General features: G+C 45.6%; 1 protein-coding gene across 2 annotated transcripts in view; it reads left to right on the plus strand.

The window, feature by feature from the left end:
* Positions 1-18,675, plus strand: part of LOC137524392 (testis-expressed protein 2-like) — a 155,967-nt gene that overhangs the window by 105,363 nt on the left and 31,929 nt on the right. For both annotated transcript variants that reach the window (XM_068244169.1, XM_068244168.1), the window contains one exon: positions 2,784-2,883. In XM_068244169.1, coding sequence (XP_068100270.1) covers positions 2,784-2,883 — 100 coding nt within the window. The remainder of the gene's footprint in view (positions 1-2,783; positions 2,884-18,675) is intronic.

Here is an 18,675-nt window from a genome sequence, read left to right on the forward strand (position 1 = left end):
ACATTGTACTGACCACAGATTGTATTACAGGAGAAGCAAATTCAGCAGTTTCTGGGTAGCACTTTAAACCCAATTAGCAGCTTTGGATGTTTGCTGCGGTTGTTCTTGTTATTCTTGTGAGTAATAACAGCTTTTGTGTTCCTGTGATTTTTTTTTTAACTAAGGCACAAGTGAAAGCGCACAACTATGGTTTTCTTTTGGAGAATGGAAGGTGGGCTGGTAATAACAAACCTACTCCAACAGCAGCTTAGTGATTGATCCACATGTAAACCACCGTCTTATCCCCCAGCATAGACCAGCACCTGTGTATTCTGGCACTCATGTGGCATGTGTTCTGGGGCTGCTGGCTAGTGGAAGATGCTTGCTGTCAGTCAGATGCAGTCATGCTGCAGAGGATGTGCGGTGCTGTGAAATGGCTTGGCAGGCAGCTGTGTAGACAGGGGAGAGTAGCCTCTCTGACACATACTCCACAGCGGGGCTGGTGTCAGAGAACCTAGAGTTTAGGACAGGAGTAGGGAACCTATGGCTCGGGAGCCAGATGTGGCTCTTTTAATGGCTAAATCTGTCTCACAAACAAATCAGTAGGGCTTGATTCACTAAGTTACACTGCTCAAGCAGAGCAGCTTAGTGTGGCAGCGCAAGTAACATTTTCAGAGTAGGCACACTACGGCTGTTGCATGCACTACTAACTTACTCCAGCTCTCCCAAAACTAATGGCCGCTCCAATTGTCCCACCCTGGACGCTGTCAGGTCCAGTGACTTTGTAGGACGAGATCCCCACACTTTGATTGGCCCAATAGGCTATCTGTCACTTGACAGGCAGCCTATTGGGCCAAAGTGAGGGGGTCTTGTCCTACAAAGTGAATCAATCCCCAAGAAAGTTAGCTAATTGTACAAGCTGTTAGTCGGTATTTCTCCTGTCTGGCTTTTGGGAAAAATTGCTGATGTTGCTGAAACCCAAGAGAAGCTGAAGACGTGCCTGACACTTCCGCTGCCCAGAGGATCAACTGTATACACATCACCATGGCAACAGAGATGTGAGCCCTCTGCTGTGCATGCGCACTGTCCCAGTTTGAAACATATGGTATGGCTCTCACGGAAATACATTTTAAAATATGTGGCGTTTATGGTTTAGGACCTCAGAGTAATCCTTGTCATATTGCCTTAAAGAGAAAGAGTGACCAAAAAGTAAACTTCATCCCAATCAGTAGATGATACCCTCTTTTACATGAGAAATCTATTCCTTTTCACAAATGGATCATCACTGGGCTCTGTATGGCTGATATTGTGGGGAAACCCCTCCCACAGGAAACTGTGAGGACCATGGTCCTGGCAGTTTCCTGTCTGTGAACCTTGTTGCATTGTGGGAAAAAGCTGTTTACAGCTGTTTCCAACTGCCAAAAAAGCAAGCAGCATCGCCTTTAATTTACATCACCTGCCAGCAGTAAAAATGTCATTATGTGTTAAATGTCAGAATGTAAATCAGGGAGAGGAAAGCATTTGCAATGGGCAAACACTGACTAAATCATTTATACTTGATTATTGTAAAAATTAAGCACTTTTTTTACATTATTTTCACTGGAGTTCCTCTTTAACTAAATAGGAAACAGAGTGATAAGCTTTATTTTAGTGCCATTTACTGGCTGCATCTCACTGTAGCCAGCCACAGCAAGGTGAGTATAGGGCGGTTTTGGAGGTTGGGGGGAGCAGCGTGCAGCATTAGGACTTTCAGGTGGAGGTAAGTAAGAAAAACATTTTGGAGATGGTCTTTGACTTTTGTGTGTGACGGGAGAGAATATATATATATATATATATATATATATATATATATATATACAGTATATATATATAAATCCTTGGAAACTATCCGTGCATGTTTAGGGCTCATTCACACTAGGCAACGCATACACGAACACGATTTTGTGCATGTATTCAACACCTAGGGCAACGTTCCATTGAAAAAATGCATGCATCGTGCACTAGGATGTTCCCGGCCGCGGTATAATGGAGCGCTCGCCGCTCGGGAATGCACACTGTAGTGTTAGTGTTGAATGTCAATGCTCCATACACCTCCTTCTTCTGTTCCCCTCTGGGTAGAACACAACAGGCTGCTTGATCATGAGCAATTGTTTTCAGACAACTGTCATCTTCAGTGTGTATAGTCTTAGGGTGCAAACACATTCAATTTTGTTTGGCCAATGATTGAACAGTTTTACCACTTAAATGTAGTAGAGGAGTAAGTACTAATCGGTGACCCGGTCAGTTGGGCGCAGGGCGAGGCAAATGACAGCTCACTCTGTTGCTGCTAAACTGCCCAACGATGTTAAATACTATTCCCCCTCCAAGTCGTAGCAACTTGGAGGGAGAAGTAATTCAGGATCCGGCTAGCCCCGACGACTGACTTGTATACATTGTATTTATAAATTCTGATACACCGCTATAGACGTTATAACATTACATCTAAGGAGGTGCCCAAGTCAGGCTACACAAGGCGCCCAAGTAAGGAGCTACAAGTCAGTGATCGCACACAGAGTAGAGGGTCGCCACCCTGCCATTGTCCCTCCTCCTCCCATAGAGACAGAACACACTGCTTGGCTGTTGCTTAGCGACATGTTTGTACAATATTTGGGCCGTGAAGTGTCATCTGCTGGACTAAGTTCACTTCTGGTTGGGGGCACAAAGTTAGATGTGTGTTTGTATGCACATTGAAAGTTTTAATTTGTGCTATTTCTAATCTGATGGAAGAGATTAGAGTGTGACTGGATAATTGTGTTCATTTTCAGCTGCCAAACTTCATGGATGAACTGACACTGACTGATCTTGATATGGGGACTTCACTGCCCCAGATTCTCTCTACCTCCAACCCCAGTGTGGATGAGAAAGGTAAGCACCCTGCTGCTCCTCACATCTAAAGTAAAAAAACATTATCACACTCCTTTTTATTCACAGGAAAATAAGTTACATACTTACATAGTTATTTAGGTTGAAAAAAGACATACGTCCATCGAGTTCAATGAGAGAACAAAGTACAACTCCAGCCTGCTCCCTCACATATCCCTGTTGATCCAAAGGAAGGTGAAAAACCCTTACAAGGCATGGTCCAATTAGCCCTAAAAGGGTAAAAAAAATCCTTCCCGACTCAGATGCAATCAGATAAAATCCCTGGATCAACATCACTGGGCATTATTAGTTATTATTAGTAATTATAGCCATGGATGTCTTTTAAAGCAAGGAAAGAATCTAAGCCCCCTTTAAATACAGGTATACATAACTACTTCCTGTGGCAATACATTCCACATCTTAATCACTCTTACTGTAAAGAACCCTTTCCTTAATAAATGCCTAAAACGTTTTTCCTCCATGCGCAGATCATGTCCTCTAGTCTTATGTGAAAGCCTTGGGTCAAAAAGCTCATCCGCCAAGCTTTTATTTTGCCCTCTGATGTATTTACACATGTTAATTAGATCCACTCAAAGGCATCTTTTCTCCAGACTAAATAAACCCAGTGTAATGATCGCTGCTGCAGCAGCTATTGCTGGAAGTAGTGCTGCAGCTCAGGCAGTTCTGATCTATTTCCATGCAAGCTGCATAGGTTTGTCTGTCTTTCCCTGCTGTCAGCTTGTGACTGATTATCATTCACCTGTGTGGGAATCTGCATGTCGGCTCCCATTGGATGACCTCAGTATAAAGATCTGCTTCCTGCAGGGTTTCCTTGGGTTTTCATAGCTTCAGCTTAAGCCAGTCTTGCTGTCGCTTTAGCCCCCGATCGTGTTTCTTGTTATAAAGATACTTTGCTGGTCTTTGCATCATATATTGGTTCATTGCCAATATATATGCATACCAGCACGTTTATTATTTTCCTTGTATTTGTGTTACGTTGATACACCAGTGTCGCTGATGTATACGTACACGAACTGTTTATATCCTGTGTGCAGTTAGTCAGCTTTCCAGCACGTTTTGGTAGGTTGCGCGTACCGTGACCACCCGTGCTGAGGTAGTTACCCTGCTCCTGGTTCTGTTACCGTTTGTGGATTGCGTTCATCTCTGCGAAGAGATAACGAATCCTTCTGAATCCTGTTCTGTTACCGTTTGTGGATTGCGTTCATCTCTGCGAAGAGATAACGAATCCTTCTGAATCCTGTTCTGTTACCGTTTGTGGATTGCGTTCATCTCTGCGAAGAGATAGCGAATCCTTCTGAGTCCTGTTCCCTGTATTACTCCATTCCTAGTCAGCGTTCCTGCTTATGTCATATATCGGTTCATTGCCGATATATACATATGTTAGTCAGACGTTACAAATAGTTTCATTGATAGCTGTAATTGTAATACGCTAGGAAAACATACTTATTGTATATTTATCTGTGTTACGTTTATCTATCTTAATCCTGCTATTTTCTGACTGTCCTGTCCTGTCTTTGTGAGGCACGCCATCGCCGCATCGCATTGGCTGCCTCATTCCAGTCTGTCTGGTTTTGGACGCTTGCTGTCGCTAAGTAGCCGCTAGCTAGCAAGCGTTCATTCTGTCTACCTGTCCTGATCTCCTCAGTTCTGGTTTGTGCGCTCAGCGCTACTTTGCGCTGAGACGTTATAACGAAAGCATTGTTTGTGGCTGTCAGATCTGCACCGGCTCTGTGCGCCACAATCTCCTATTGGAGTCAGTCCTCCCCTCCACTATACTAGGGATAGCCTGTTTCCTGGTGCTAGTGTGTGTACCTCCTCCACGCCAGCTCATGCGTTGCATGCTGACTGTGGAGAATACACCACCAAGCCTCACATTATGAAAACCCCATTACCAATCCCCATTGTGGGGGGGATTCCCAGAAAGTATGACACTGTTAATTATGGTTCCTGTTCCTTTAAGAAATTTGAAGAACTTAGCTCTGAAACAGAAAATGAGTTTTTATCTGAATGTGCCAGGTTCCTGACCAATCCTGATCTCCAAGCGACTCCTGTTTCAACCTGGGCACTCCAACTAAGTTATATTTTGTTTAAAGGGGAATTATTCCAGTGGGCATTTGATGTTCTCAATCATTCCGATTTGAAAGATAGACCGCTGGAATTTCTAGCGTTTGTGATCCATAACTGGTTGCGCATAGATCCATTGCCTTTTCCTCTTAATGAACTCCTGGCAGCAGGCCAATCAGCTGCTCCTTCAATTGCTTGCAAGAATGAGCAGCAAGCAGAAAGTGTTACTGATAATTTTCCTGCAGCTTTGAATAAATCACCAGCAAGGTCAAAGGCAAAACGCAAACGTTCTAAGAAACGTGTCCAATCTGCAGAATCGTTATCCTTAGCGACTGAGACCTATAATGAGATTCTGCCATTAACAGATAATGAAATGCAATTGTCTTTCAGGGGAGTTAAATGGACTTATGAAACTACTAATGAACTTTCCTCCCTGGCTAGGGAAAATAAAGATTTTTGTTTAAAAGAATTATCTGAGTATGATTATGATGAGATATTACAGAGTATTGAACAAATCAACTTATTTGTGAACCAAGGGAAGTTTGCATACACTACAGTTCAACACTTGCTACAGGTATTGGAGATTCTTAAGAATAAGGAATCTGCCAATCACCTGCTAATTAACCCTATACATGTGCCTACCACAATCATATCTGCAGACTGTGATCAGCCTAAATGTTTCGCCGTTAAGTATGCATGGGATCCTCCATTCGAGAGGGGAGAGATGGAAGCCCTGGTCTGTGAATGGAAGAATGATTCAAGTTCATTTTGTCAATTTTACAGTGCAAAAAGTGAAATGGTATTGAACGCATGCATTAAGTCAGCCTATAACCTAATAGAGGCTGGTGTGTGTAGGTATGACTGTGTGGCTCCTTTGATTGATGTGTGGGAACTGATTTTGGATACTTCAAACCCTCTAGCAGAACAGTCTGAGGCACTGCTTACCTCAGTTGGTGTTGCAGTAATATTCACTTGTCTAGCAGCTGTTTTGGAATTACAGTCTGCTCTAATAAAACTTGATGAATTTCTGCCCAGCGAAGCAGAAGCCATTGAAATATTGTCCTCGTCAGCAAGTGTGTTGGATACCTTGCCCTGTACACAGTCTGATTTAACCAATGTTGTTGAGTCCCTCTCCGGTGTTGTAACAGCCGAGGAACTCCAGCCCTGTCCTCTGAATGTTTCAAAAGTCTTGCCCTGTAACATGGATAATTCTGACTCGCTGGAAAAAATAATAGAAATCTCAGAATTTCAGTCCGGGTTAATGAGTGTTTCTGAAACCCAGCCCTGTATCCTGGAAAATTCTGGTTCTCTGGCCGGTGTGGCAGAAGTTCCAGAGCCCCCTTCCTGTCCAGTGAGTTACTCAGTTTTGCCTAGTTCAGTGGGGATTGCTGCAATATTGACTTGTTTTGCAGCCCTTCATGAGCTCCAGTCCAGTGTATTTGATGAGTCTCTGTCTAGTCCAGAAGAAGCTATGGGAACCCTGTCTAGTTCAGTGCATACATCAGAAGATTTGCCCTGTCTTGTTAGTGCCCCTGAATCTGATTTGTTACTGACTTTGCTGGAATCAGCGACATCTAAGTCTGATCCTGCATTCTCGTGTAAAAATCCAGTAGTTGCGAAGTCTAGTCATGATGATTTTTTTTTGGCCAGTCCTGGTTTTGGTCCTGTCTTGGCTGACCCTGAGGCTCACAGTTCCTTGACATGCCCAGAGGTTTCTCTTGTGCCAGTGTGCCCAGATGTTCTTTGTGTGCCAGAATGCCCAAGTGTGTTTAAGGTGTTAGCGTGCTTTGATGCTTCCTTAGTGGGAACATGTTCTGATGTTGCCAGTCTGCCTGCATGCCCAGAGATGGTTCTGGTCCCTGAAAGCCCTGATATTGATGTTTGTCCTTGTGGCCCTGACTCGGGAATTGCCCTAGGTTCCATAGGGGTTCTTGATAGTTCTCCATGTGAGCCTAAGGGGCATTCTGACCTATGGGGATCTCTTTGGAGCTTCAAGGTGTTCTGGGAGGTCTCTGAGAAAACTTGTCCTGGTGCCTTGGACTGGTTCAACAGTGGGTTTTGTCTTGGTAAAGACAGTACCGGTGGGCATTGCAAAGGCTTTGGCGTTTCTGAACTGTTCCTGGAAGGCGGTGGGTATCGCTCAGGGAGTTTCGGAGGGCTTTCTTCTGGAAATCATGGTTCTGATGGGTGTCACACTGGGGCTTGTAGTACTGATGGGCATGGTTCTGTAGGTTCTGGTTCTGATGGGTCCAGTCTTGTGGGGACTGATTCTGGAATTCGGTCTTGCCGGGCTGTCCCGGTCATCATGAATTATCAGTCAGACTGTTTTGTTGGAAATTTCAGTTTTGAAAAGCGTCTGGAATCCGCTTTTAAAGGCGGGGGTACTGTAATGATCGCTGCTGCAGCAGCTATTGCTGGAAGTAGTGCTGCAGCTCAGGCAGTTCTGATGTCTTTCCATGCAAGCTGCATAGGTTTGTCTGTCTTTCCCTGCTGTCAGCTTGTGACTGATTATCATTCACCTGTGTGGGAATCTGCATGTCGGCTCCCATTGGATGACCTCAGTATAAAGATCTGCTTCCTGCAGGGTTTCCTTGGGTTTTCATAGCTTCAGCTTAAGCCAGTCTTGCTGTCGCTTTAGCCCCCGATCGTGTTTCTTGTTATAAAGATACTTTGCTGGTCTTTGCATCATATATTGGTTCATTGCCAATATATATGCATACCAGCACGTTTATTATTTTCCTTGTATTTGTGTTACGTTGATACACCAGTGTCGCTGATGTATACGTACACGAACTGTTTATATCCTGTGTGCAGTTAGTCAGCTTTCCAGCACGTTTTGGTAGGTTGCGCGTACCGTGACCACCCGTGCTGAGGTAGTTACCCTGCTCCTGGTTCTGTTACCGTTTGTGGATTGCGTTCATCTCTGCGAAGAGATAACGAATCCTTCTGAATCCTGTTCTGTTACCGTTTGTGGATTGCGTTCATCTCTGCGAAGAGATAACGAATCCTTCTGAATCCTGTTCTGTTACCGTTTGTGGATTGCGTTCATCTCTGCGAAGAGATAGCGAATCCTTCTGAGTCCTGTTCCCTGTATTACTCCATTCCTAGTCAGCGTTCCTGCTTATGTCATATATCGGTTCATTGCCGATATATACATATGTTAGTCAGACGTTACAAATAGTTTCATTGATAGCTGTAATTGTAATACGCTAGGAAAACATACTTATTGTATATTTATCTGTGTTACGTTTATCTATCTTAATCCTGCTATTTTCTGACTGTCCTGTCCTGTCTTTGTGAGGCACGCCATCGCCGCATCGCATTGGCTGCCTCATTCCAGTCTGTCTGGTTTTGGACGCTTGCTGTCGCTAAGTAGCCGCTAGCTAGCAAGCGTTCATTCTGTCTACCTGTCCTGATCTCCTCAGTTCTGGTTTGTGCGCTCAGCGCTACTTTGCGCTGAGACGTTATAACGAAAGCATTGTTTGTGGCTGTCAGATCTGCACCGGCTCTGTGCGCCACAATCTCCTATTGGAGTCAGTCCTCCCCTCCACTATACTAGGGATAGCCTGTTTCCTGGTGCTAGTGTGTGTACCTCCTCCACGCCAGCTCATGCGTTGCATGCTGACTGTGGAGAATACACCACCAAGCCTCACACCCAGTTTATCTAACCTTTCCTTGTAAGTGAGACCTTCCACTCCTCACATCAGTTTTGTTGCCCGTCTCTGCACCCGCTCTAAAACTACAATACCTTTCCTGTAATGTGGCGCCCAGAACTGTATTCCATATTCCAGATGTGGCCTTATAAGTAAACACAATCTCAGGCTTAAAGTGTAAATGAGGCGTTTTTTAAAGTAAAAAAGTGGACACACAGGGCATACCTCTGTGTCCCCCTCGGCTCCTCTGTCAGCCTCGCACTGGCTCTCCTCCGCCTGCTCCCCACCTCTCCCCTGTCCCCAAAAATGTACATCTGAAGGAGATAAGCACACTAAGCATCTATGATGCTGCTGAATCACAAGCCTTAACTTGTGAATTATCTCACCTCCTCTATTTCAAACCTTTTGAGCACCCAACAAGGAAAAAAGTACTAAGAATAAGGCGAGAAAAGTAAAAATAGCGCAGCAGGGAGACAAAGCTGAGTCTATAAATAGAGGAGGAGCCAACAGCAAGCTTTCATCAACCAAACAGAAGTCAGACTGCAAGATTATTGTTGAAGACAAGTTTCAGAGAAGAACCCTGGAGACTTCTAAATAAAATACTACAAGCCCCTGAGCCGTTTTTACACTTGTGGGGCTTGATTCACTGAACCGTGATAACTCAAATATCACACCTTAGCAAAGATATCACACCTTATGAAAAGATATCACACCTTAGCAAAGATATCACACTTTATGAAAATATATCACACCTTATCAAAGATATCACACCTTATCAAAAATATCATACCTTATGAAAAGATATCACACCTTATCAAAGATATCACACCTTATCAAAGTTAACACGCCTTATCAGAGTAGCACAGTGAGTGCTATGAACTTATGCCTGCTAATTGGCAATGGCACTCGTCCTGCCCTGAGCCCCTGCAAGTTCGCAGCGCTCTCTATGCTACTCTGATAAGGCGATAAGGCGTGTTAACTTTGATAAGATGTGATATCTTTGATAAGGGGCTTGATTCACTAAACCATCATAACTCATATCACGTCCATTTTCGTGCGATCGCGAATTTTCATGCGCAATTGCGAATTTTTGCCTGTTTATGCGTGAAAATGCACGATTGCATGCTAGAACTTGAAATTGCACGCGAAAAAAGGCCGTGATATGAGTTATCACGGTTTAGTGAATCAAGCCCATGGTGTGATATCTTTAAAAAGGTGTGATATATTTTCATAAGGTGTGATCTTTGATAAGGTGTGATATTTGAGTTATCACGGTTTAGTGAATCAAGCCCGTAGTGTAAAAGTTTCCATAGACTTGCATTGCCCCTGCGGCAGGGATGCGTTGAGGAAGCCTAAAGCGGGGCGACACAGGCCTTAAGTCTAAAAGGGGCCTTAGTGGTTTATTGACTCTAAATCTGCACTCTGGGTCAACTTGTGCAGAGTCTGAGGAGACCACTGTAGACATTAGCCAAAACACGGGTGATTATCTGATTGATCACTGTAAATTTGTAGTGATTATATAGCTCCGTAAATTGGCTCTTATCCAATTAACTTTTTCTCCTAAGTTTTCTCCCAGGTGATCACTCTTCATCTTATCTAAAAATAACTTTTCAGCTCCTAGCAATTGAAAAAGTATTAAAAAGTATGTAAAAATAAAGTAAAATGCTCTTATTGTAGACTTCAAGGGACCTAGCCAAGTAGTCTACTAATCAGAATATAATAAATACTGTATTTTTTGGACTATAAGACTCACTTTTTCTCCCCCAAAAGTAGGGGGAAAAGTAATTGCGTCTTATAGTCCAAATGCAGGGAGTTCCTGACTTGTGAACGCCTGCCAATACGAACCTCCAACCCACTGCGATATTGAGGACTCCCTGTATTGTACCCATGCAGAGGAGGACACAAGGGGACAAACGGAGGACACAGGATGACACAATGGGACATGGAGGAGGACACACAGGGTTAAGGAGGAAGACACAAGGACGACAGAGGGGGACACAGGGAGACAGAGAAGGACACAGGGAGACACACGTGGTACAAGGGGGCATAATCCACAAGATGTCCCTTCACCATGGATGCACCAAATTTAGTATATATTTTCCCCTGGGTTTTGTCCTCTAAACCTAGGTGCGTCTTATGGTTAGGAGCGTCTTATAGTCTGAAAAATACTGTATGTATAATATATGTATACAGGCCTGAGGACTGAGTTTACTATAGCTAGAGGTTTACTATAACAAGATTCTACTGTAATATCAATCTTCTTTTGAGTATGTCCTTGCATGTTGGGAGCTTTAAAGGTGTTCTATAGGTAAAGTTTAAAAATATCTCCTTGGAGAAAACTCAGGAGAAACGTTAATAGGATATGTGCCACTGTCTTTCCAATAAATGGGAAACCCACCAGGTCTTCAGAGATAACAGACTGGATGCCAGTACCTTTTGGCAGTAACTTGGTTTAATCAAAAATGTTTGTGTAAATTTTGACTTGATACACAAGCACAGAACATAGGTATATACCTGTCACGTCATCACAAATGAGCCAATGGTTTTTCTCCCTTTGATGCTGTGGGATTGTACTAAACTCTTCTTAATCTGAGTGTAGTAACTGTACAATATCACATTTTCTTGAAATCCTCAAAAATAGGCAAAAGCAGCTGTCATTGGATAAGTACCTTGTTAAAGCCACACACAAATAAAAAGATTGGGGTGAGCCAACAGATAACAATGATTCTGTTATAGTGAAAGTCTTTTTTACAATTGACTTTATACAGGACTGTACTTTGTATTAAATATTTTTCTTTAAAGGACAGATGCGAGGTGAAAAAAAATATACTAACCTGAGGCTTACTCCTGCCCCTGGCAGCCTATCTGTCCCTCGCCGCAGCTCCGGTGTCCCGGGATAACCTCCGTTGCAGATGCCGACCTCGTCAGGTCAGCATCTTCTGCACCTGCGCAAGCGTGCGGCTCTCAATTGCGCTCATGTGGCCTGGAGCATTATACGCCTGCACAGAACACTCCAGGCCACGTGATCACAGGATCACGATCAGTGCGGCTGTGCTCTCCTGCAAGCACAGAAGATCATCGGAGAGGATCCTGGGACACCGGAGCTGCGGCGAGGGACCGGCTACCAGGGGCTGGAGGAAGCCCCAGGTAAGTAGATCTTTTTTTCTTCACCTAGCACCAGTGTTTTTGGATTGTGAAACCAATCATCTGAGTTTCAATTAATTCTTATGGGGAAGAGTGCTTTGGATTACAAGCATGTCTCCGGAATGAATCATTCTCCCAAACCAAGGCTCCACTGTATTATAATCCCATACAGACAGGATATATTTGAAATCTGAATTTCAGTTCACTTTGGCACTTTATATGGGAGCTGATCATCTTGTCAAATTAGAATTTTATTTCATAGATCATTTTACGTAGTCTTGTATGCTTGTAAATGTATTACTTATTTATTCATTAGAATACAAAAATCATTTGACAGGTTTTTTTTTTCATTTTCATATGCAGCATGGAAAGCCAACAGGTGGCACTCCAAATAATGGAGCAGAGCCCACCAACAGAAAGCTCTGTTGGTGGGCAGAAAAGGGGGGGGTATTGCTTGTGTGCCGAGCCCTTAAAGCTGCAGTGACCTAATTTGTAAAAAAATAACCTGGTCACTGGAGAAGGGGGGGGGGGGGGTGAAGCCTGTGGTCCTTAAGTGGTTAAAGGAAACCTGCAGGGGGTAAAGCGCCCACCTGTACTCCTCTGCTGGGGCGTTCCAGCGCTGTCTCTGCGCATGCGCAGTAGCATGAAAAAAGCCAAGCCTGATCAAGTCCATGGTACTGCGAAGGCGGCTCATGCTTTGGGGATCTCAGTGTTGGAATGGCCTCCAGAGGCTTCCTTCTCCCGTGATAAGTATCCATATTTTTGTGTTGTAGAAGCTCATAGGTTTACTTCAAGCTTTGTACATGTGCTAGAGGGTTCTTAGGCACCGCAGCCGCTCAGGGTCATCTCTGCTGAGAATCTACAGTGAGTACAGCCTCCCCAGTGCGTCACTGGAAAATGTGGAGCGCCGAATCATCTCAGCGGTTCTCCTTGTAACCCTCTCACCATAGCAACAGAATGCTTCGCCAGGCCCCAAACTGTCACCCTAGTGATGGAGTCCAACCACCGCGGGCAACATATGTTTGCGTGTGTACACACCTTGGGAACAAGGAATGCCGGTATACAGCTGCTGTGACACTAGATTAGTTAAGCAAATGTTCAGAATTGTTTTCTGCTGACCACTGAGGGAAGCTGCCTCCAGGTACACAGCTACTGTTGTGCTTTGTAGTATGAAATATTAACAGAACTAACGCTAATAATTCTTTGTTGATGCATGTCTTATGCTAATTGTGTGCAGCTTTATTATTATTAAGTATTTATATAGCGCTGACATCTTCCGCATCGCTGTACAGGGTATATTGTCTTGTCACTTAACTGTCCATCGGAGCTGCTCACACTCTAATCCCTACCATAGTCATATGTCTATGTATGTATCATGTACTGTATGTTGTGTAGTCTAGGGCCCTTTCACTCTGGAGCAGTGCGTCAAACTGACTCACGCACTACCACACTCCAATGTAAACCTATGGGGGGAATCACAATACCTGCGTCGCGGTGCATCGGAAGTCCTCAATCTGATGCGCTTCCAAAACTACATTACCACACGTACTTGCGTCAGACCGAAAGTCATGTAAGTCTATGGCAACGTGTGTAAGTTTAAAAACCCGCCGCAGGAAGCACATTTTTGCAATACACTTCTGCGAACGTGATCGCTTGCATGGCAGGAAGTGAGCATCATTTCCTGCTTAATCAGATGTCACACAGGGAATACCGCTTAGTAACACGATATTTCCTGAAAGCCTATTTCTGGCTGCGCGGCTGCCACAACGTATCGCCAATATGCAGTGTGAAATCAGCCTAAGGGGGAAGCCAATTAACTTGCCAGTATGTTTTTGGAATGTGGGAGGAAGCAAGAGTGCCCAGGTGAAACCCACACAGATACAGGGAGAGCATACAAACTCCATGCAGATAGTGTGCTGGCTGGGATTTGAACCAGGGACTCTGCAAGGCGAGAGTGCTGTCCACTATGCAACCGTACTGCCCACTGCTGAAAATGGACCAATCAAATGCAGCAGTCGTGGCATCTGATTGGTGCATTTCCAAGGTGCATATATCTGCATACAATTAGTACAGTATTTGCATAATCTCTGAACTATTAGCATCTCCCTTGCCATCCCTTCTCTGTTTTACTGCTTAGTGAACATGGCCCAGAGTCCCATTACTCATAGAGTGCTGGAAGAAGCAGAGTGAATCTATTTATGGTGTACCAGAGGCAGCATCTTACATTCTCATTAGAGAGGAATAGCTTTATGGAGATTGGCAGAGCAGAAGAAGAAGAGCATGCCATTATATCCTTCATTTAGCCCAGATTCTGAAGCCAGCCTGGAATAGAAATAGCTGGGCTGCTCTGTTGGCATCAGGAGAGGCGCAGACAGGACAGGGAGACCATGGTGTGCATCCAGCACGCTCTGTGTTACAGGATGAGCCCCATAAAGAGGACACTGTGACATTAGTGATAAAATCATGTGATCATCTGAAGACCTGAAAGCCGGTTCCAGCTTTTCTTAGTATAGAAAAAACGCTGTGTAACTGTTTATCTAATCGATATCTGTACTTTTGTTGCCTTCATCACAAAAACCTGTAAGAGCAGCTTAAATATTAATACGGTGGTGAAGCAGTGGCCCTTGGCATCAGCACCTCCCAGCACTTTCAGCACTGAAAAATTATTTCAGTTTTCAATAACCACAATTAATGGGGGATGAACCCAGTGGGGGTAACTATGTGAAATCACGGGGCCCCCCAGCAAAACTTTGATGGGGCCCCCTTAACAGAGGCATATTTAGAGGGGTGTAGGCATGGCCCATGCCATGGGCACCCCCAGGCCTGCCCCGTACCTCCCCATCACTCAGATCCAGCGCCATTTCCAGCCGTGCGACCGCCCTAAGTGCTGACGGAGCGGGGGGGCATAACGGAGGGGGAGCTGCGGTCTCACTGGGACACCGCTGCAGAGTAAGCGCAGGGAAGCCTCTCCTATTGAGCAACTCACCTTCCTGCTCGTTCCAATCGCCAATCACTTGCCGGTGGTCTCCTCTGCGTAGCCGCGTATACACGCTCTACTTCCTGATTACCAGGAAGTAGAATGTGTATCATGCGAAACCATGCGATGCGGTTTAGCTGTAAATCGCAGCACATGAGTGGAAACATCAGACATGTATGTGTATGCACTCTCTGATGTCCCTGCGATCGTGTTCCCATATGCGCAGCTGAAATCACACATATGGAAACGAGCCCTAAGTGTTAGAAAACAGGACAGAAAGGAAATAAGAGGTGTCTCCAAAAAAGTAACTTCAGCAATATCCTGAGCCAAAACACACAGGCAACCATAGCGCATGTACATGAGAAAGGAAGCTGTTTTATAGGGGATCCATACCAGTTTGCATACAGGGCAAACAGATCCACTGATGATGCTGTCAACATCTGCCTTGATCTCACATACCTAACACATACGCCAGGATTCTACTACTGGACTTGAGCTCTGCCTTCAACACCATCTGCCCCCGCATACTGCAGGACAATCTTACAGAGCTGAATGTCCCTCCCACACTCCGTGGGTGGATCACAGACTTTCTGACTAACAGAACTCAAGTCATTAAGCTTGGGGAGGTCACCTCTCAACCGAGGACAAAGAACACGGGGGGTCCCACAAGGCTGCGTCCTGTCACCGATCCTGTTCTCCCTCTACACAAACAATTGCAGATCCAAGAAAAAACTCTGTCAAGGTCATCAAATTTGCAGATGGCACCACCATCGTTGGGCTAGTAACAAACAATGATGAGCAGGCCTACCGCCAGGAGGTTGACAGTTTGCCAGTGGTGTAGGGGAGAACAGGCTGGTCCTCAACTCATCCAAAACTGCAGAGCTGATTGTGGATTTCAGGAAGCATGCCCCTCCCCCCACCAATCTTTATCAATGGCACCGAGGGTCGAGATAGTAGCCAGCGTTTGCCTTCTGGGCACCACCATCTCCAAAGACCTGAGCTGGAAGGAAAACACAGCCTTGACCCAGAAGAAAGCCCAGCTGTAACGATCGGTGTCAGCTCGCAGAGAGGATCTGATTATTGGTGATCTGCAGAATCACCAAGAATACAGATCTATACTTGATTATGGATGATCTGCAGAATCACCAATAATACAGATATAGTGCTAACCTCTGGACACCTCTAAATAAGTATATAGTGAGTGTTTGGTGTAACAGTATGACTTTGAGTAACCCACCTGATGAGCAGGTGGCCCTAGGCAGTACAGGCGTACTGCTATAGAGAGTACAGAAACCTTCCAGCAGCCTGAGACTCTCCAAGGGGTGGAGGTCAGGCTGAAGGTAGGAAGGACCAGAGGGGTGAGTGACACCTGGAGGTGGATGTCACTGACTGATCTGGAGACTATCTCTTTAGTGGAGAGAGATAGCTCTCGAGGTCGGGCAAGCCAGGTCGGCAACACACGGACAGACAAAGCACAAAAGACAGAAGGCTGATTCGGTATCCAGGGCAGGTCGGGTTTGGCAACGGTATATCAGATATGTGTGGTACCAAATCAGAAAGCAGAGGGATAGTCAGGAAAGCAACAGGTCATAACAAATATCAAACAATGCCTAGTCTTGGGTGTGAGGTCCATGGTCTCTACACCCTGGAACTAGTCTGATGTATAACAAAATGAAACACAAGTTCCCTAGTCTTGGGTGTGAGGTCCGTGGTCTCTACACCCTGGAACTAGTCTGATGTATAACAGAATGATAACACAAGTTCCCTAGTCCTTGGGTGTGAGGTCTGTGGTCTCTAAACCCTGGAACTAGTCTGATGTATAACAGAATAATAACACAAGTTCCCTAGTCTTGGGTGTGAGGTCCATGGTCTCTACACCCTGGAACTAGTCTGAAGTATAACAGAATAATAACACAAGTAATCTGGCTCAGTGTGAATTCCCAGGTCCTCCTGGTTCAAACACACTGTAGGATCTGACTAAGGTCTGAGTGCTTCCACGTAGTGATCGCAACGGCAGACAATTTGAGAGTGGCCAGCAGTGACCATATATAGAGCAGTGCTCTCTGGCAGCCGCCCCAAAGTGATCAACCAATGGTTACCAACTCTGAGGTCAGCTGACCGGCCTGGTCAGCTGATACCCCCTTGGCCATCATAAAAGTTCTGCCCTTTCAGCGCGCGCGTGTGTATTCCCAAACCTATGTGAACTAACAGGCTCAGCCACCCCAGATGCACGCTGCTGCGTGCAAACCGCCTGCGCTGGACGCGGAACCAGCCGCCTCGCAATCAATACATGCGGCGGCTTTTCCGCGTTCTGCCCATGTCACTAGAATGCACGCTTCCGCGTACAGACCGCCCGCGTTGGACGCGGAATCAGCCGCCTTGCTGCTAGTACACGCGGCGGCTTTTCCGCGTTTTCTCACACCAGCAGAGGCTTTTCTTCCCTCCGCCAACTGAAGAAGTTCGGCATGGCTCAAAAGCTACTGACGTGCTTCTACACCGCCACCATCGAGTCCGTCCTCTGCTCCTCCATCCTATGTATGGTACGCTGGCTCCTCCACCAGAGACAGATACAAACTTCAGAGGGTCATAGATCGGCAGAGAGAATCATCGCAGACCTCTACCTTTGCTTGACCACCTCCACAACTCCAGGCTACGCTCAAGAGCATGGAGGATTGCCGGCGACTCCTCTCACCCTGGCCAGCGGTTCTTCAGCAGACTTCCGTTAGGCTGTAGGTTTCGGGCCATCGCCACCAAAACCTCAAGGCACAGGAACTCTTTCTCTCCCCTCAGCTGTCACCCTCCTGAACTCATTAACCTGCATTCCTGACTTGCTCTGAGCCCAGCACCGGAGCAACAATGTGTTCCAGAACTGCACCCTGTTCATGAATTAATTATTAATCTGGACTTCTGTTTTAGCCGTTTTTGGTTTATGTGTTTTTCTTTTTGTTTTATCTATGACTCTCTGTTTATTGTATGCCCTCTGTCATCTAGACTTCCTATCCTTTATCTGTTAAATTGTACGTGCCAAACCCAACTGTCGAATAAAAATGATTCTGATTCTGACCGGGGGAGGGGACCCTGATACGCCCCTTAATGTTCACCACCCTTCCCTTGCCTCCCCTTGGTGACCCTCACAACATGGGTGTCCATCATACAAGGGTGGTAGGCACAAAAAACACTTTATCTGGAGTATTAGAGAAAGGGAAGGTAAGTAGTTGCCCCCCCCCCCCCCAAAACACACACCCCTCTTCAGTCACGGGGGGCTGCTCCCCCCAGTTACGCCCCTGGCTGAACCAAATCTTTAGGCCTATTTCGGACACGCTAAGATCCTGAGCACACTATGTATTTATGTTTGCTTATGCGCCCTTCAACAACACATTGATGTTACAGACAGGGCCTGTTCTAGCAACAATAGGGCTCCTGGGCAAAATTAACCTGGAGACCCCCAATAGACACCCCCAACCAAAAAGCAGGCAGTAGGGGGACCTTGTTGCAGCCAAATCCCCCCCCCCCCTGGGCCGCTGAGCCGCGCGCTGACCTCCCCCCCATCACCCCCCAACTTAACAGTGCTCCCACATGGGTGTATGCACTGAACTGCATTAATCAGAAGTCCCCAAACTTTTTCGGTCAAGGGCCGGGTCAACATACTTCAGACTGCTGAGAGGCCGGAACATGCATGAAATGATGTTGAAAAGGAGAACTCCCAGCAGCAGCTATTCAGTCATGCAGCGCCCGAATAACATCTTTGTGCACCAGTGAAGCATACCCAGGTGACAACCTGCCATCCAGTTGGACAGCGGTGTCACCTGATGAAGAATTGGATTGGAAGCCAACGAATTACTGCTCCCTGGCTTCTACAGTATGTGGATGGGTGATGCCAGCACTGCTATTCTATATGCAGGCAGCAGATATTTAAATGTGCAGTGGGCCACATCT

This window comes from Hyperolius riggenbachi, chromosome 7 (assembly GCF_040937935.1).
Source record: "Hyperolius riggenbachi isolate aHypRig1 chromosome 7, aHypRig1.pri, whole genome shotgun sequence".
Taxonomy (NCBI): domain Eukaryota; kingdom Metazoa; phylum Chordata; class Amphibia; order Anura; family Hyperoliidae; genus Hyperolius; species Hyperolius riggenbachi.